The 17369-nt window shown below is 37.5% G+C and overlaps 1 protein-coding gene across 11 annotated transcripts in view; it reads right to left on the bottom strand.

The window, feature by feature from the left end:
- Nucleotides 1-7307: 7307 nt before the first annotated feature.
- CADPS2 (calcium dependent secretion activator 2) overlaps nucleotides 7308-17369 on the bottom strand; it is a 708547-nt gene continuing 698485 nt past the window's right edge. For 9 of the 11 annotated variants that reach the window (XM_078154004.1, XM_020966379.2, XM_020966375.2 and 6 more), the window contains 2 exons: nucleotides 15944-16048; nucleotides 7308-8393 (listed from right to left, as the gene is read on the bottom strand). In XM_078154004.1, the coding sequence (XP_078010130.1) occupies nucleotides 8217-8393; nucleotides 15944-16048 (282 nt within the window). In that variant the 3' untranslated portion in view covers nucleotides 7308-8216. The remainder of the gene's footprint in view (nucleotides 8394-15943; nucleotides 16049-17369) is intronic. The other 2 variants (XM_078154013.1, XM_078153999.1) reach the window with 1 other exon arrangement.

Raw genomic sequence — 17369 nt, 5'->3', positions numbered from 1 at the left:
TTATGTAGAAGTGCTTTGCCAAATGTAAATAGCATGCAAATCATAGGAACTTAAAATTATTTTTGTCTTTGAGTCACCTACAATTTTAATGATTCTAAGATGTGGGAATTTGGAATCTGCAGCCATACAGCAAAATCTGGAAAATATTGCTATTTTGAAAAATAGGCTTTTATTTAAACAAGCAGCTTTGGATATCTGAAAGTACTGTATAGTTTTTCAGATGCGATTTATTCTTGTCCTACCTCATTATCCATCTGCAGTGCTTGCTCAAGATAAATGTGTTAATTTGGGCCATCCACATTTCTCATCTACTTGATTTTCTCTGAGTGGGTTGCTAGTTTAATCTCATTTGAGTGACCATTGTTTCATTGAAAAGTCTCAATAGTGTAATGGGGTTTGATTCAAAACTCACAATCCATTCCCAAACAGGAGCATCTAGAGACTCCCACAAGTTAGAGTGATTTGCTCTTACATTTGGACTCTGCTGGACATCTATATTGTTATTAACCACCTTTTGTTAAGTACATTTCTCTTTCCCTGTTTTATGCCTGACTTGAAGTTGTTATGCTGGGGTTGGCTGAACAAAGTTATCTCTGGAACACAGTAGATACTTAATAAATGCTTTTTGATTAGTTGACTGATTAAGCTTTGGTTGCCTGTATCTTTGCATAATTATAGCAAATAGCACCTTGTTGGAGAAACACCTTTCAGTCTCACAAGTATCATCTTCATCATTATTATTATTATTATCATCAACAAACAACATAATCTAACATCCCAGTAAAAGGGTCTTGAGAGGCAACTAGGTAACGTAGTGGATGGAGTGCTATACCTAGAATCAGAAAGACTCAATTTGAATCCTTCCTCATATATTTACTAGCTATGTTTCCCTGGCCAAGTCATAAAATCTCTCTTAGCCTGTTTCCTCATCTCTAAAATAGGAACAATACAAAAGATATAAACAGGCAGTTCTCAGATGAAGAAATCAAAGCTATCTATAGACATATGAAAAAATGTTCTAAATCACTATTGATTAGAGAAATGCAAATTAAAACAATTCTGAGGTACCACCTCATACCTATGAGATTGGAGACCTAATGCATTGTTGGCGGAGTTGTAAACTGATCCAACCATTCTGTTTGGAACTATGCCCAAAGAGCTATAATAACATGTATATGCTTTGATACAGCAATATCACTGCTAGGTCTATATTCCAAAGACATCCAAGATAGGGGAAAAGGACCTATTTGTACAAAAATATTTATAGAAGTTCTTTTTGTGGTGGCTAAGAATTGGAAATCAAAGGGATGCCCATCAATTGGGGAATGGCTAAACAAGCTATGGTATATGATTGTAATGAAATATTATTGTGCCATAAGAAATGACAAGCAGGATGATTTCAGAAAAACCTGGAAAGATTTACATGAACTGATGCTTGGTGAAGAGAACAAAACCAGGAGAACTATGTACACAGTAACACCAATATTGTTCAATGAAGAATTGTGAATGACTTAGCTATTCTCAGCGATATAATGATCCAAGAAAATCCCAAAGGACTAATGATGAATCATACTGTCTCAGAGAAAGAACTGATATTGATTGAATACAGACTGAAGCATGCTGTTTTTCACTTTCTTTCATTTTTCCCTTTTGAGTCTTTTTGTACAAAATGGCTAATATGGAGATGTTTTGCATAATTGCACATATATAACCTATATCTGCTTACTGTCTCAAGGAGGGGGGAGAGAATGGAGAGAGGGAAGTACAGAATTTGGAACTCAAAACTTTACATAAAAATGTTTTTTAAAAAATGAAAAAAAATAGGGATAATAATGGTACCTAACAAGTTTGCCAAGATCTAATAAGATGATATATAAAAGGTTCTCCCTAACTTTCTCCACTTCAGTCCATCCTCCATTCACCTGTCAAATTAATCTTTCTAAAACTCATATGACAATCTCACTCCCCTAATCATTACACTTCAGTGGCTCCCTATTATCTCCACAATAAAATATAAAATACTCTGTATAGCATTCAAATCCCTCCATTACCTGCTCCCCCTTAGCTTTCCAGTCTTCTTACACCTTACTCTTCCCTCCCCATCATATACTTTGTGATACAGCGACGTTGTCTTCCTTGCTGTTCCTCACCCAAGACAATCTATCCCCAGACTCTATTAATGGCTTTCCTCCCTGCCTGGAATACTCTCTCTCTCTCTCTCTCTCTCTCTCTCTCTCTCTCTCTCTCTCTCTCTCTCTCTCTCTCTCTTCTCCTTCTCTCCTCTCTCTCTCTCTCTCTCTCTCTCTCTCTCTCTCTCTCTCTCTCTCTCTCTCTCTCTCTCTCTCCTCCTCCCTCCCTCCCTCCCTCCCTCCCTCCCTCTCTCTCTCTTCTCTCTCTCTCTCTCTCTCTCTCTCTCTCTCTCTCTCTCTCTCTCTCAACACTAGTGCCTTCCCTCTGTTTATTTTCAGTTTATCCTGTATGTATCTTGCTTGTACACTGTTGTTGCTATATCTTCCCCATTAGGTTGTGAATTCCTTGAGAACCAGGAATTGTCTTTTGCCTTTCTTTGTAACTCTACTACTTAGCAGTGTCTGGCATCTAATAGGTTATTAATAAATGTTTATTGACTGTGACTGAAGTGTTTAGCAAACCTTAAAGAAATATATGTCTTGGCTGTTATTGTTATTATAGTATATTCTCTAGACCTCTCAGTCCATTGTATTTCTGGAAATACATGGTTTCTCATATAAAATCAACTGAACAAGCCAGCTTGTTCTCTTTTCATAAAAAGAAATATTCATGGTGCATGTAAGTAGGCTGAAGATATGTTACCATTAATCACTTGCCCAAAAGTCAGGGACTTGTAAGAACAGAAAAAGGAGCTGGTCTAGGGAGAGGGATGGGATGGATAATGGATAGACAAACAGCTTTTGTGGCTCTGATACTCAAGAAATTCCGTTCTTTTGGATAGGCTATGGAGGACCTTAGAAAGACAAGCCAAGATGCAGTGGATACTGAGCATGAATAAGTATGTATGTATATATGTATACATGTATATGTGTGTATATATGTACATGTATGTGTATATATATACGCTTATCACACATATACGTATATATAATTTATATATACGTATATGTGTGTTTGTATGTGTAGAGAGTGTCTAGAGCTACAATCTACCCCACCAAAAGTTGTTTTTGATGCTTTGCCACCAATAAAATGCACTTAACCTTAGAATGATTTTTAGAAGGGTCCAAGAAAATAAATAACACTTGTTGAGTTGTTCCAGTGTTGTCTGACTCTTCATGATCCCATTTGGGGTTTTCTTGGCAAAAAATACTGAAGTGGTTTGCCATTTCCTTCTCTAGCTCATTCCACAGGTGAGAAAACTGAGGCCAACAGGGTTAAGTGACTTGTCTAGTGACACACCTAGTAAGTAGCTGAGGCTAGATTTGAACTCAGGTCTTCCTGACTCCAGGCCTGGCACTGAACCACCTTGATGCCCTAAATTGACAGGGGCTATTAGATCAGTTACAGACTTCTTACTAGGCATCCTGGTAAGAGAAAAAAAAAAGCACTGGCTCTGGAATCAGATGACTTAGATGCAAATCCTGTCTTTGATGCTTACTACTTCTGTGACCTTGCAAGTTATTTCATCTTAATGATGGTCCTTCTTTTTCTTTAGCTGTAAAACGAGGGGACTGTACTGCACTGTCTCTGAGACCTCATCCTGCTCCAGATTTATCATCTTTACCCTTGCTCTAGGCTCTGGGGTTAGGAACCAAGGATTATTCCCAGAGACTAACTGTGGATTTATTACTGACTGTCTCACAAGATACATTCAGTGGGACTGAGGTCATTCTCCTCTACTGGACATTTCTTAGCTTTAAGACTCTAATTCCAAGTCTCCTTTTCCAGCTCAGACTTCCTTTCCTCCCCATGACCAGAGTAGAATCTGGGACAGGAAATTCAAGTCCATTGGGAGAAGTTAAGCACTTTGGAGTTACCAGTGCTTTTCCTGGGGACCTTTAAATGGTACTCATGAAGAACTTTAATTGGGAAAAGAAAATGACATTCTCCCCCACCCCCCAGCCCCATTTCCCAGCTCAAGTGGAATAGAAATTCTTTGCAGTCTAATGGACTAATGGTCTGGGAATAAGGAGATTCAAGTTCCAAGCCTAGCGTTGTCACTAACCATGCTCCAGGCACACTGGACTCCTCTTGGTCCTGAGTGTGTGCTTTTGTTTTTCCCACCTGTAAGCTTATGCTCAAATTATTCTCTCTTTGGAGTGCCTTCCCGCACTCTTCTTTCTGCTGCACCAGTTCTGCTCTTTTCAGTTCAATTCAAATGCCTCACATCCTCAATGAAATGTCTAACGATCTGTGCCTATCAGCATTTTAGGGTTTGCAAAACCCTTTTCCATCTATATCATCTCATTTTATCTTCACAACAACCTTCTGAGGTAGGTACTATCATTATCATCTCTACAGCCGAGGAAACTGAGACTGAATTTGAATGATTTGTCTAGGGTCACACAGCTGAGAGAAGTCTGAGACAAGATTTGAAAATAGGTTTGCCTGACTCCAGGGCTGGATTCTTTACCCCAGGTTGCCTGCCTCATTTGGCACCTGGTTTGAATCTCCTTGTCCAGTATGACACGGTAGTGTAGCTATCTACTGAAATCTTTCTCCAATGTTTCATCTTGTGTGGAGGTGCTAGGTTCTTCAAGCTCATGCCCTAGCATAAGCTCTTACAGGGCCTATCAAACAGGAAAGGGCTCGAGTGTTGGACTGTACAGTGATGGGTGAATACCCCCACCCATGAAATTACAAATCTGTTAAGTGAAAGAAAAGTGGAGGTGCTATATCCCCCTATTAGACTAAGTTCCTTGAGGCCAGGGACAATTTTCAAAAACCTAAACTTTGTTGTCTCCTGTCTCTCCTCCCCCCACCCCCACCCCACCCCCGCCCTTATTGGAGTGTTTAGCACAATAAGAGCTTAAAAAATGTTTGTTGGATTAAGTAATTTTGTAACTTTGAGTGTGCTTCCAGCGTGAGGAACGAGCGTGAAATTCTGCAGTTTTTATTTTTTAAAGTTTAAAAGTTCCTGGGAAAGGGCTAGAAACTTCACTTGTCTGTGTGTCACTACACGTAAACGGCTCAAATGCAGCTTTTAACATCTTATGATTTGTTCCTCTCGCTCAGGTTCAGCCCTGTACGGTGGGTCCGATGCTCACTTTACACATTCTTCAAATCTCCATACTATAAGATTCCTCGTACCGCGAGTTCTTCGGGGTATATAGTGCAAGGGGAGAGGGAAAGGGGGTGCAGTGTTAACGTAGGTAACTGAGGGCTTCTTTCGGAGTACCGCACTGGAGTCTCTGGAAACGGTCTCAGGGACATTCAGTCCTCAGTCAGTGATGGGCAAATGTCTTTTAGGGATATCAATCTTGCCAGACCAGAGAAGTGGGAAATGTTTAACAAAAAGAAACTCTCCCTACTTCCCTTACGCCGCTCCCTTTTCTTAATCTTCTTTGTAATAGTAATGTAAAAGTTCCTCAAGTCCCATTCAGGCCCTAGGTGTCTTGGTTGGTCTTTACAGGAACGGGTGCCGCCGAGCTGGCCTAATACATCGAGAGGCGCACTCTCCAGGGTCCCAGACACAGAGGGAGGGTTGGACCCAGAGTGTGAGCGCTTCGCTGGGGACCCCAGGGAGTTAGACAGCGAGGTCACCAGCCCCACCCGAGACGTACTGGGGTTGGAGCCTTCAGCAGATCTCTTTCATTTCAATAGCCTACCAGGGAGTGATTTTTGTTACTTTTCATAGACCACGCTGAAGCGTTCACAAATCCTTGTGAGTACCAGAGAGTGAAAACGGAACTGGAGAAGCAGGGATTTAGGACTTTCTCCTCTCCCCGCTCCTGTTCCTTCCCCTCCGGTTTGAGAAGAAGCTATAAACTCTTTTCCCACCTGGCCCTCTGACACTACCTTTTCCCTTTCCATTTTCTACTTTTTCCTTCCCTCCTCCCCGGCGTCCCCCCTTCATAAATCTTGGAAGAAAAGTCTTTTAATGCGAAACACTCACCCACCAGCATCAGGAGATCTCTTTTCCTGCCTTATCAGGGGTAGGGAAAGAAAACTACTGGGACTTCAAGAGGAAAAATCCTTGAAAGCAGAATGTAAGCCACAGCTGGATCCCCACAACTTTACATTAGGCCCTTTATGTTTCTTTCTTCTCTCTTGAATAGGCATTAATATTATTTTTTCTTTACAAAGACCATTTTGCTTCCCCTTTTCTCTCTCCCTGTTTTGTCATTTAAACAAACCCATTCATTTATGATACCAGCGTGTAGCTAGGCTATTTTCTCCTTCTTCACCTAAATGTGTAGAGGGGGGCAGTGAAAAGAGTGCTGGATTTGGTGTCTGGACACCTAGATTCAAGTTCTGCTCTGGCTTTGGTCTAATGCAAGGTCTAGGAGACCTTAGTCAAGTCACTTAACTTTCCTGGGCCTCAGTTTCCTTATTTGTAAAAAGAGAGAATTTGATTAGATTATCAAGGAAAGGCTTACCCAACTCTATATTTGTGATCCTCCTTTTTTTTTTCTTTTCTTAAAAAATGATTAGGCACTATATTTATTAACCCCTATTCTTTCACCAACGTGGTCGAGTTAGAAGGCACTTTATAGAATACCTCATTCAATATCATTTTTTAAAAAATAGATGTTCACTTTACAGACCCATTGAGATTGAGTGATTTGTCAAAGGTAAGACATGCATATGTGACCTGTTGTCCCCTTTTGCCACACACTTGAACACATGAGGCAGAATACAGTGAGACTGATTGAAAAAAAAAAAACTACAAAACTCAGGAGACCTGGGTTCTAATCTTGGCCTTGTAACCAGGGTTGTACTGGTGAATGTTTAACAACAATCTCTCAATACTTAAAAAAAATAGCATAAGGACACACTTGTAAGTTTAATCTGCATTATTAACAAAACAATAATGTTTAGATTAAGCCTTGATTTGTTGATTTCTTATGTGTAAATCTTAATACTAAAAAATTAACAATTGGATCTCTCCTCAAGTAATTCCAGCTGGCTCCAAATCATATACCCCCATTGTAACTGTTGGCTTCAGTTTCCTCATCTGTAAAATAAGTGAACTAAATGATCTCCAAGTTATAAAATTCTATGATTATCTATACACAGGGTGTCCCAAAAGTCAGTTTAAACCTGCACTAAGACTTCTGGAACACCCTGTGTTCAGGGCTATAGAAGGAAAAATTTCAAAATAGAGATAAATAAGGTAATTTAAGATCTCACATAAGTGTTTAATAAACTTTTTCTTGCTACAAAAATATGCGAAATACATTCATTCATTCAAATTTCTAATGCCATTCCTAATTTGAGTCAAAAGCACATTAGATGAGTGGGATGTTTGAAATACTGAAAACATCTTTTAATTCTTTTTCAATCTATACAAAGTTTGATAAATACAGAAGTACTCATGATACATTTTATGACTTATTGCCTGCAAGCTCCTGCTATTACACAAAGAAAGAGAAGTTTGATGTGTTGATGACAGCTCCCCTATCTCACACCCTGGAATCCCTTAAACTTGCCAAGATGAATGTACAGAATTGGATAAGACACAAGGCCATAAAGTAGTCTAATCTGTAGGTGTGTTTAGCAGTCCTTTTAGGCTGCTAAAGATAGTTGTATACCAATTGAGAGCACTAAGAACCTGGGTTAACATTGAATACATATCACAACATGGCAAATTAACTACATAACAGGAAACTTACATATAAATTATACATCTGAAAGTACACCATCTTTTAACAAGGGCACTGAATAATTGGCACAGTGATGAATGACTTCTGGGCACAATTTGAGGTACATATTTTTGCTTTATGCACAAGACATACTTCGATGGATATAGAGAAATAAATGTCAGATTCAAGAAATGAAAGGTACATATCTCAGTTACAAATGAAAGCAAAACTCAGCTCTGTGTCAAGCTGGATAGGAAGAGGATAATTTTACCCTCCTGAAATCCTTGGCATTTTCCCCTTTTAATCCTGCTTCTATAATCATTTTTTAAAATAGTGGAATGAAATATAGTTATTTATATGTGGTCAAATCCCTAACTTTAATTACTAGGACAAGTTACAAAATTAACAACGTTAAGTCACTAATAGAGAATCTACTTGCTCTCATCCTTCTTCTTCTTCCTCATCGCTGTCTTTCATTGTAATGCCCTGAAGTCCTCCTCCATCAGAAACAGAGGCTGTGGCCTCTTCCACTGTCAAGCGGCTGTGAAGAGCTTCATAGGTTTTACTGTTTAGTGTTCCCTCCAATACACCTTGTAACCGGAAGTCTCTGTATGTTTTCTGGGAGAAAAGGAAATTTCCTTAGACAACTACAATTTTTTTCTGTTAAAGTCATAGTACATTCTCATCTCAGCATTCTCAATTTCACTTGTCAATTCATTACCATAAATTCATCAATACGACATTTCCCAAAGTCTCCAAGACATGGACACACTCTCTGATGATGTCCACTCCAACAGACACTTCAACTCCTCCCCAGGCTCTAGTTGATGAGTGGTTTGCCTTATCTTGCCAGGGCCCTGGCCTCCTTCTTGAAGTCTCATCTTTTCCCCACATTCACTCTTCCCTTCCCCCAAATTCCAGCACTCCTTTACCTGTTGTCTCCCTAATTAAAATGTAAGCTCATTGAGGGCAGAGACTTTCTTGCTTGTTCATATTTTTATCCCCAGTGCTTAGTTTAACACAGAGTCTGGAACACAGCACTTACTAAGTGCTTGCTCTTTTATCCATCTATCTTCCATGTATCTATCTATCTGATTGTGTCTTTACCCACCCTAGTCAGATCAATTCAATTTAAGCAGCATTTATTAAGGTCTTGTGTAAGGCATCTTTCTTGGTATGTTACTGGACCTATAAGGTTAAAAAAAAGAGTACATCTATGTGCATATATATGTACATATAAATATATACACACAGATACATATTTATGCTACTATGAGAAGAAAAGATGAAGAGGAGGAGGAAGATTATTTTGCAAAGCCAATTTACACATTGAAAAAGCCTGATGTTACATGCAAGTTTCCAAACCTTTTGACCCCCATCTCTGCATTTAAGCAAGGGAAGGTGTCTTTCTCAGTCTCCTTCCTTTTCCCCTAGTGGGGATCTTTCCATTGTAATGGTGAAAAATTAATTGCAATTCATGGCATGCCATGCAATTAATCTGTAATCTGGGGGTTAGACATGATAACATTTAACTTTACATAATTTTTCAGAATCCTAGAATCATATAATTCCATTCTAAGTGACAGAATGTAAATATTTTTCAATACTTCAGTGTTTAGGTACAGTCTTCCCATTGCTTTTTGTATTTCACAAGAAATTGGAGGAATAGTCTTGTTATATACATTAATTCGTCCTCCTTGTGCTTTTATTTTGCTTTTGAGTTCCTCTTAAATATGACTTTAAAAACACATTTTATAGCATTCTGTATATTGTCAAGTAGAACAAATACTGTACGGTTGGTTTCTATGGTGATTCCTTAAAAAAATCTAGAGTTTACATGCACTTAAAATGCATGTCACCTACACACCTTCCCTCTTGTTTACATTTCAGTTTAATTTTCCTAATGCTGATTTTCTAAGGTTTAATACTAGGCTTACCTAAAATCCCAGTATTTGGAGTTGGATAAAAAGTCCATTTACATTTCAGAAAACCTCAGAATGGGTAAATAAAGAATAAAGGAACAAGGGAGTAACAAAAAAAAATTTCTAACGTAAATTTCTTTGATACTTTTTTGGTTATCTTCAACTCACATCAGAACTCCTAACAGCTGAGTTTCCTGTGTACCTGGCTCAGAGCACCTACTAACCTACTCCAGTTCACAAATATGAGTTCTGCTAAGCATGTGTTGTTTGGCATTCTAACCAAGAGAAAAAAATGGCTAAATACGAGGGAAAGAAGGGACTGAGATGCTCCACAACTAAGTATTGTGTAAATAACTCTGAGCAGTGCACTGGCTCTTTATAAATGATTTCATCAATAAGGGCTGGAGACACTATGGCATAGTGAACAGAACACTACAGGAATTCGGGGGGGACTTAGGTTCAAATCTTGCTTTCCATGCTAGCTATATGACATTGGGCAAATCACTAAATCTTTGAGAGTCTCTTTCTTTATCTCTAGAATGAGATTCAATAACCTTTAGCAAGAGAGTGCTGGAGCCAGCTTTAACCAGCTCCTGAGCCTCATGAGTGTTTATATTTCAGAAATTGGCAAATGTTACAAGTCAGGGCTTGATTTATCTCTTTGTTCATTGTCCAGACTTAGGAAACTGATGCAGAAAATCTCAATAATGAAGATTAAACTTCAAAGTGTATTGTGTTCATTTCTGCCCTACTCATCTCTCCTCTCCCAAAGCTGGTTGTTGAAAATTGACCAGCACAGCCTTACATCTAAGGTTCCATTAAATTCTGAAATCTTTGATCTATTTTTCTCAGCTTGTGAGAAAGGCCAAGGGAAGACGCATTGCATCTGGCTGGAAGATGGGAATCATGGTAGAACAGCTCTGACCTAGTCAGTTTTGCTTTCTCCCTCATATGCCTGGTGTTAGAAGGAACCACTTTCAGTTGTACCCCTGTGAGACTGTCGATCAAACAGTAGAGGTGGCTTGGACATGGTGACTATTGTTATTTGTACAACTTCACGGGAAAAGTGGTTATAATGCTGGATTTGAAGGTAGCTACTACATCTGGGCTCAGATACTGCCATAAACACTCAGAAGCTATGTGACAGTGGGTACGTCATTTCACTTCTCTGAAACGGTTTTTCCATCTGCAAGTTGGGTCTAATAATACTGTTATTACCTGCCTGACAGTGTTCACTGTGAGGCTCAAATGAGATCATTTGTGTAATCTGCAAACTTTAAGATACAATGTTAGGTATTATTATGATGTAAGGGTCTTATATGTCATGGGTTTTGTCCTCCAAGGATTTTTTTTAACATAAAACCAATTTTCTCTAGAAGGCCTTCAGAGTTAGGTCACTTCAGATCCTGAGTTTCTGTTTTAGTTGCCTCAGGGAAATAATTTTCACTTAAACTTAATGAATCTTTTTTTCTAGGCACTGATGTAATATAATGAATAGGTACTCTTTTCAAATATGTATCTTAATTTAAGAGCACACTAATGTTCTATTTTCTTTCAGAGGCTACTTTTTTGTTATCCTTTGGATAAACACATTTGCACTAACTCAAAGTGAAATTCAGCAGCTAAATTGTATCTAGAGGCTCTAGAACAGTTTTATAGATAGTTCAAAAGCTCTACCATTCAACTTCCAAGTTTTCAAGCTTCAAGGAAAAACTGTTGACCCAGAGATATGGGTGCCTGATAAAATGAGATCCAGTTGCACAAGTCAATTCAATAATAGCACTTGTTTTGTATTTTTATTGTAGCGTTGCCTCATGAATAGAAAGATAGTTTGTGGTCAAGAAGACCAAGGTTCCACCCAAGTTTTGCCTTTGACATGTACTTGCTGCATGGCAGTGGACAGGTATCTTAACCTCTCACTGTCTCTAAGGCTCTCTAATTATAAATTATGGAGGAAATGCCAATCTACACAAATGGAGGGAGTTTCCTATCCCCCCCCAAAATCACAAGTTTAGAAAAAATTTTTAAAATTTACCACGAAGTATTAGGTCAAGCTTAATTTTGGGCATGTCCTTGACCTGTAAACTAGTTACAATTTACATTGTTGCCTTAGTGGCTTATACATTTCTAGTATTTAAAAAAAAATTTAAGAGGGTAGTTAGGAAGGTAAGTTGAAGAGCTGGTATTCATTCATTCCTTCATTTAAGTATCTCTGAAGAGTTCATTTTGAAGCTGTAAACAACCTCCATAGTTGACATGGAGGTCTGTTCATCTCTCAATATAAATGGTACAGATTCTAAGTCACAAGTGCTTGTTAGAGGGCTCTCTCTTCCTTTTCTGGCCTCCTCTCTCCCCTCAATTCTACCTAAATCCCCCATGACAACTACACAGGGAGGTGGATATGTATCTGCTGCTTTTGATTCTTGTGATGTTGCCCTTAAAGTGAACTTTAATCTCTCACTCACTTTGATCATTAGCAAATAAAATTCCATAAATAACTTAATAGACAATTTTCCCCCTACAGAAATCCTGTTAGGGTCTGCCTTTAAAAAATGAGCCATGTTCACAGTAAATAAGTCAGTTAGCTTCTAAGGGTCTGCTGGCAAAAAGAAGAGTCATCATATAGATTAGAATGGCTTAGGTGAGGTCTATACGATCACAGAAATAAAGTAATATTTGAGTAGATATGATCCATTATGTCTGAGAAGACGGCTTTATGAGCAAAATATACCAGAATTTCTGGGTTTCTTGTCACTTACTGACTGAACAAATGAACAAATGGATGAATGAAAAGCATTTATTAAGCACTTACTATATGCCATGTATACTATAAGTGCTTATTTATTAAGCCATTGCTGCTGGGTATACTCTAAATGCATATTTATGAAGCATTTGCTATATGCTAGATACTATATTAAGCAAATATATGCAAGCAAGACAATGCCTGACCTCAAGGAGCTTGCATTCTCATGCGGGTAGACAACACATAAAGAACTAGAAAACATGGCATTATGGTTTGGAAATGTCCAGAAAATGACATGGAAGCTTTGTTTTGGGCAAGATAAGTTGAAAGCCCACTTATTAGAATCTGGGATGGTTCTGGGAACAGAATCCAAGGTTTCAGTGGAAAAGGGATGAGGAGAATGGGAACTCTGATCATAGAATAGATATCCTAGCTTGAAAATGGCCCTGGAGTGAAGTAAAGCTATATATAGCTGGGATATAGTTAACCTAGTTTTTGCGAGCAGGGACTATCATTTGCTTTTCTTTTTATCTCTAGCACTCAGCACAGTGTCTGTACATAGTAGGTGCTTCATAAATGTTTACTGACAGGCCAACATGCTATCTACACATGTAGAGCAAAATTAAGCTGACTGAATGAAAAACAAATATATTCGAGAGCCAATGTGGGTTTTGTAAAGTCTAGGTTATTCAAAAACTTTCTAAATTCTTTGGGCAGTGATCATTTTATGAAAAACAATGTAAGTGGTTATGTTTTGGGGAAATTTTAATAAGTTAAAAAACCTAAAATGCTTATGTATTATACAGTAAAATAGAAACATGACTGATAAATACAGAAACTCATTAAGGGCAGGTTAGTGTTCATGGTGAAGAAATATTAATGAATCAAGAACCTACTTACATTTTAAATGTGAATAACAATCATTCCTAGTTTAAGAAAGAGCCTGTATCTTTATAGCACATGAACATGTTGGCTGATCCTAAGTCTCTACTTTGAAATAGAAAGTATGCATATTCAAATATACTTGTGAAATTTTGACAAATGTCCATTTATTTGTGTCTACCAATGATCTTAACAAAATAAGAAAATCTTAAACCAAGAAAATATTTTTTATTTGGACCATAGAAATATAATGCCCTAATTAAGAAACGTTCTAAATCATTCTTTCTTCTTGAATAGACCTGAAATTTCAGTTTTAGGTATGATTTGGATTTTAGCTACAAGTATACATATACATATATACAGAAATATTATATGTACAAATGTATGTATGCATGTTAACATACAAACATATATACATATACACGTGTTTGCATATGTTATACCTAAAGTCCAGAATTTGCTACTATTAGGATACATTTTCCTTTAAATGATATCTACGATCCAATTCAAAATAATGTGGTGAACATAATTATCTATTAAATTATGTCTATAATTTATATATCCATTAATTATATATCTATAATTATTAACTAAATAATGTTAATATTCATCTAATCACTGATAAATTGAATATAAATTTCTGACTCCCTTAAACATACATTAGATCACAGGATCTGTAAGGGGATTTGGGATGCCATCTGGTCCAAACCCCTTATTTTTTCAGATGAGGAAACTGAAGCCCAAGAGGTCAAGTGACTGAGTCAAAGTGAAGAAGGTAAAGGACAGAGGCTAGATGTGAACCTGTACCCTCTGACTCTCAATCCTGTTCTCTTTGTACCACATCAGCTTTCAACAGTAAATAATTAAATATAATTAAATAATTAAAAATTAAATAATGCTGATCTTGAGGACTGCTAGCTAATGCTATTATTAATCATGGTTTGGAATGCAGTTCTAAGCCATTAAAAAGTCTGGGACTTTTATTAAAACAAATATGGTGCATCGTATTCCTCTTTCACCAAAAGAAATTGCAAATTTCCCAGTTACATTCGCAGAAACAAGGGAAAACAAAATTGAAAGACTGAATCTTAATGTAAGGGGAAAAACCAGTAGGATATCTAAGATTTTTGTTTATTAAGAAGATACTAGTTGGTAACATACACTAATATTTGGGAATTAAACATATGACAAATACTAAAACTGTATTTGTAGCAGTGGAATTATAAAAAAGAGTAGTTCTAATTCTACCAGTTTCTCTGGTTACTCATAACATTGACATTTGCAAGCATGTGTTTCAATGAGTAGACCAATATTCTACTTCTGAAGGTGTACTCTCATACTCTTGGGTCTCTATGTTGTCACTGAGGCAAGGTTTAAGTATAAGGGCTAAGATTTGTGGCATAAAGCAGTTTATTACAGTTGCATACAGAGACCAAGATAGTGATGAATGATCCTTATGCTAGCATCGGTTGACATGATCTTTAGTATAGCCTTTTTTAAATACAGCCAAAATTTGCTCTGAAGTTTCCAGTAGGATTTAGCCATGGACAGATGTACAACTGAAATAACGATCCTTGCACTATTACTAAAAGAGCAATGACTTTCTGACAGCTTCAAGCTGAGTCTTCTGCCATAACTTGGAATTTTAACTCATGGACTTCAAGTCAAGACTGCATAGGGGCACATTACTTGACCTTAAGTTTCCCTCATTGTATGGAAAGGGAGTTTTTCCAAAAGTATATTTTGAAACAAACAAACAAACAAACTATACATTGTCAATATCTTCCTGCCTGAGGTAAAGGACCAAGTTCACTCAGCTTGGGTCCTGTGGTTAGAGCATATTTAAATGACTTGTTCATTCAATAAGTCACTCAAGTTCTTCGGTGTGGCTGTTACTTTAAAAATTAGGTACTTTGATATTCTTCTAAAGCCATATTGATTAGCTCATACACAGGAGAATGGAATTGCCCAGGAATCAACTGACTGTGACAATTTATTATCTTAGTTTCAGATGTCAAGTAACTGGGAACTTTCTCTTGGTTCAACAAAAACATAATCCAAAACAGGCAACCTTGATGACAGAGTATATGAGAAAATATCCCATTGAATTCCTATTCAGTCACATTTCCAGATCTAAGAGAATTAACATAACATAGAATTGTGCAAATTACAGTAACATAATTATTTTCCTGTTCATGTGTGTCAACTAAGATAAATTGGTGATGAATTAGAAAACTTTGGAAAAATGAGTAGATTTTATGGCATGCCTATGTGAATCAGTGAAATTGAGCAATGCTTTTCTCCCCTATACCTTTTAGAAATTACTTACTTATGCCAGCATAGACAGAAGCCCAGGCTTGAAGTAATGCGTTAAAGTCCTGCCTCAAATACTTACCAGCTGTATGACAATGGTCAATCCCTCTCAGTGTCCCCATGCCACTCTCTAAGACCATAAATCACTAAGGAGTCGCCCATTTGCATCTGTGATGGGAGTTTCTACACTGGAATTTCCCTGTACTTACAAAGTCAAAGGTCTACACTTCCCTCCAAAATACCTAATGAAATTTTATCTTTTGTATCAAACAGTAATAGGCCACCACATTCAAAGCCATTTTGTTTACCTTCACTATTTTGATGAGAGTCTTCAGTTGGTAGATATGAAGCTGAAGGTCTAATCTATCCGCCAACCACACAGAAATGACTTTCATGGAGCTGCTGTACCATTGCTGGAAAAAAGGATGGGGGGCAGGGCAGAGGGAAGGAGGGAAAGAAAACACACACACACACACCAAAACAAACACACACACACACACAAAAAACACCTCTGCAGTATTCATTTAACAGATTTGGTAATGAGGGGTAATGAAATGCTCTGAAATGACCACAGATCAGCACTTGAAGTCAATAATGCTATAATTTCCTGTTAAGAGAATTGCATGTTTTGCTAGGAAATCTGCTAACTTGACCTAGACTGTGCTTTACATGAATTAGCACTAGTCTTTCAGCTGCAGAATATTCACAGGGAAACAGAGCTTTGCACTTTGCAGCCCAGTAGCCTGCTTTGTAAGCCGTAAGTAACAATGGGCACTAAATACATGTTTATAGCAATGAATAGCCTGCTGAGACAGCAGGGGGAAAACCAGCTAAATTATTTTCAAAGAGAAATTTTGCATCACTTCAGAGTTTTCATGCAATATTGTAGAGTCCTACAAAAAAATCAAATGGTAGATGTCACCATGGCACAGAGTCAATATCTTCTGATGTCTATCTTTTATTTTATTTTGGAATTATGGCAAAAAAGCACCCCCAACAAAAACATCTTTCTACTCACAAATGAAATCTTCACCAAGACCTAGACCTATTACTGTGGTTAGATTCTTCTCAAATCCTTTGGATCCAACTAACAATGAATAAACCTTCCTGGGATCTGAGGAACCTTGTCATGGCAGTATTCTTTCTGAAATAAATGACTCAATGGATGTCTGCTGCTCATACAGCAAGAAGAAAGGTTTTGCTTCATTTTGGAAACGATTTAGTTTTGGGAGAGTTCATGTCCTTGCCCTGTTCATTGCAGGTCTCTCCACAGGAGAAAGACTGAAATCCTCCCCTAATGTAATTTCCTGCTTCTTTATAATGTCCACATTTGTGTAACTAAGAGAAATTCTGGGTCTGTATATGCCAAAAGGACAGTCCAGAAGTCACAATTTGTATGTTAAGTGAGTTCAGTTTATAGCTACTGTAAGCAGATTTAGGCAACTCAAAGAATAATGCTATTTGTGAAGAGAATGTGCTACAAGCAGAAACCAAATTCTAGACAGCATTTGGGAAAGGACAGAGCAGCTTATATGACTATTTAAGGGACCTTATATGTATGTGCTATATCTGAGTGTACTTTTAAACTTGCTAGTACATATGTGTATAATGTAAATATGAATACCAAAATATAAAGAGGACAATTTTTAAAAAAATCTTTTTTTATAGCTAATAACATTTTTAGGGGGAGGAGTTATCTCAACTGGGAAATTCTGATTTTCTTAGCATTTTAAC

This window comes from Phascolarctos cinereus, unplaced genomic scaffold, assembly GCF_003287225.1.
Source record: "Phascolarctos cinereus isolate Bilbo 61053 unplaced genomic scaffold, phaCin_HiC Scaffold_1;HRSCAF=81, whole genome shotgun sequence".
NCBI classification, from domain to species: domain Eukaryota; kingdom Metazoa; phylum Chordata; class Mammalia; order Diprotodontia; family Phascolarctidae; genus Phascolarctos; species Phascolarctos cinereus.
This window is presented reverse-complemented; position numbering and strand designations above follow the sequence as displayed.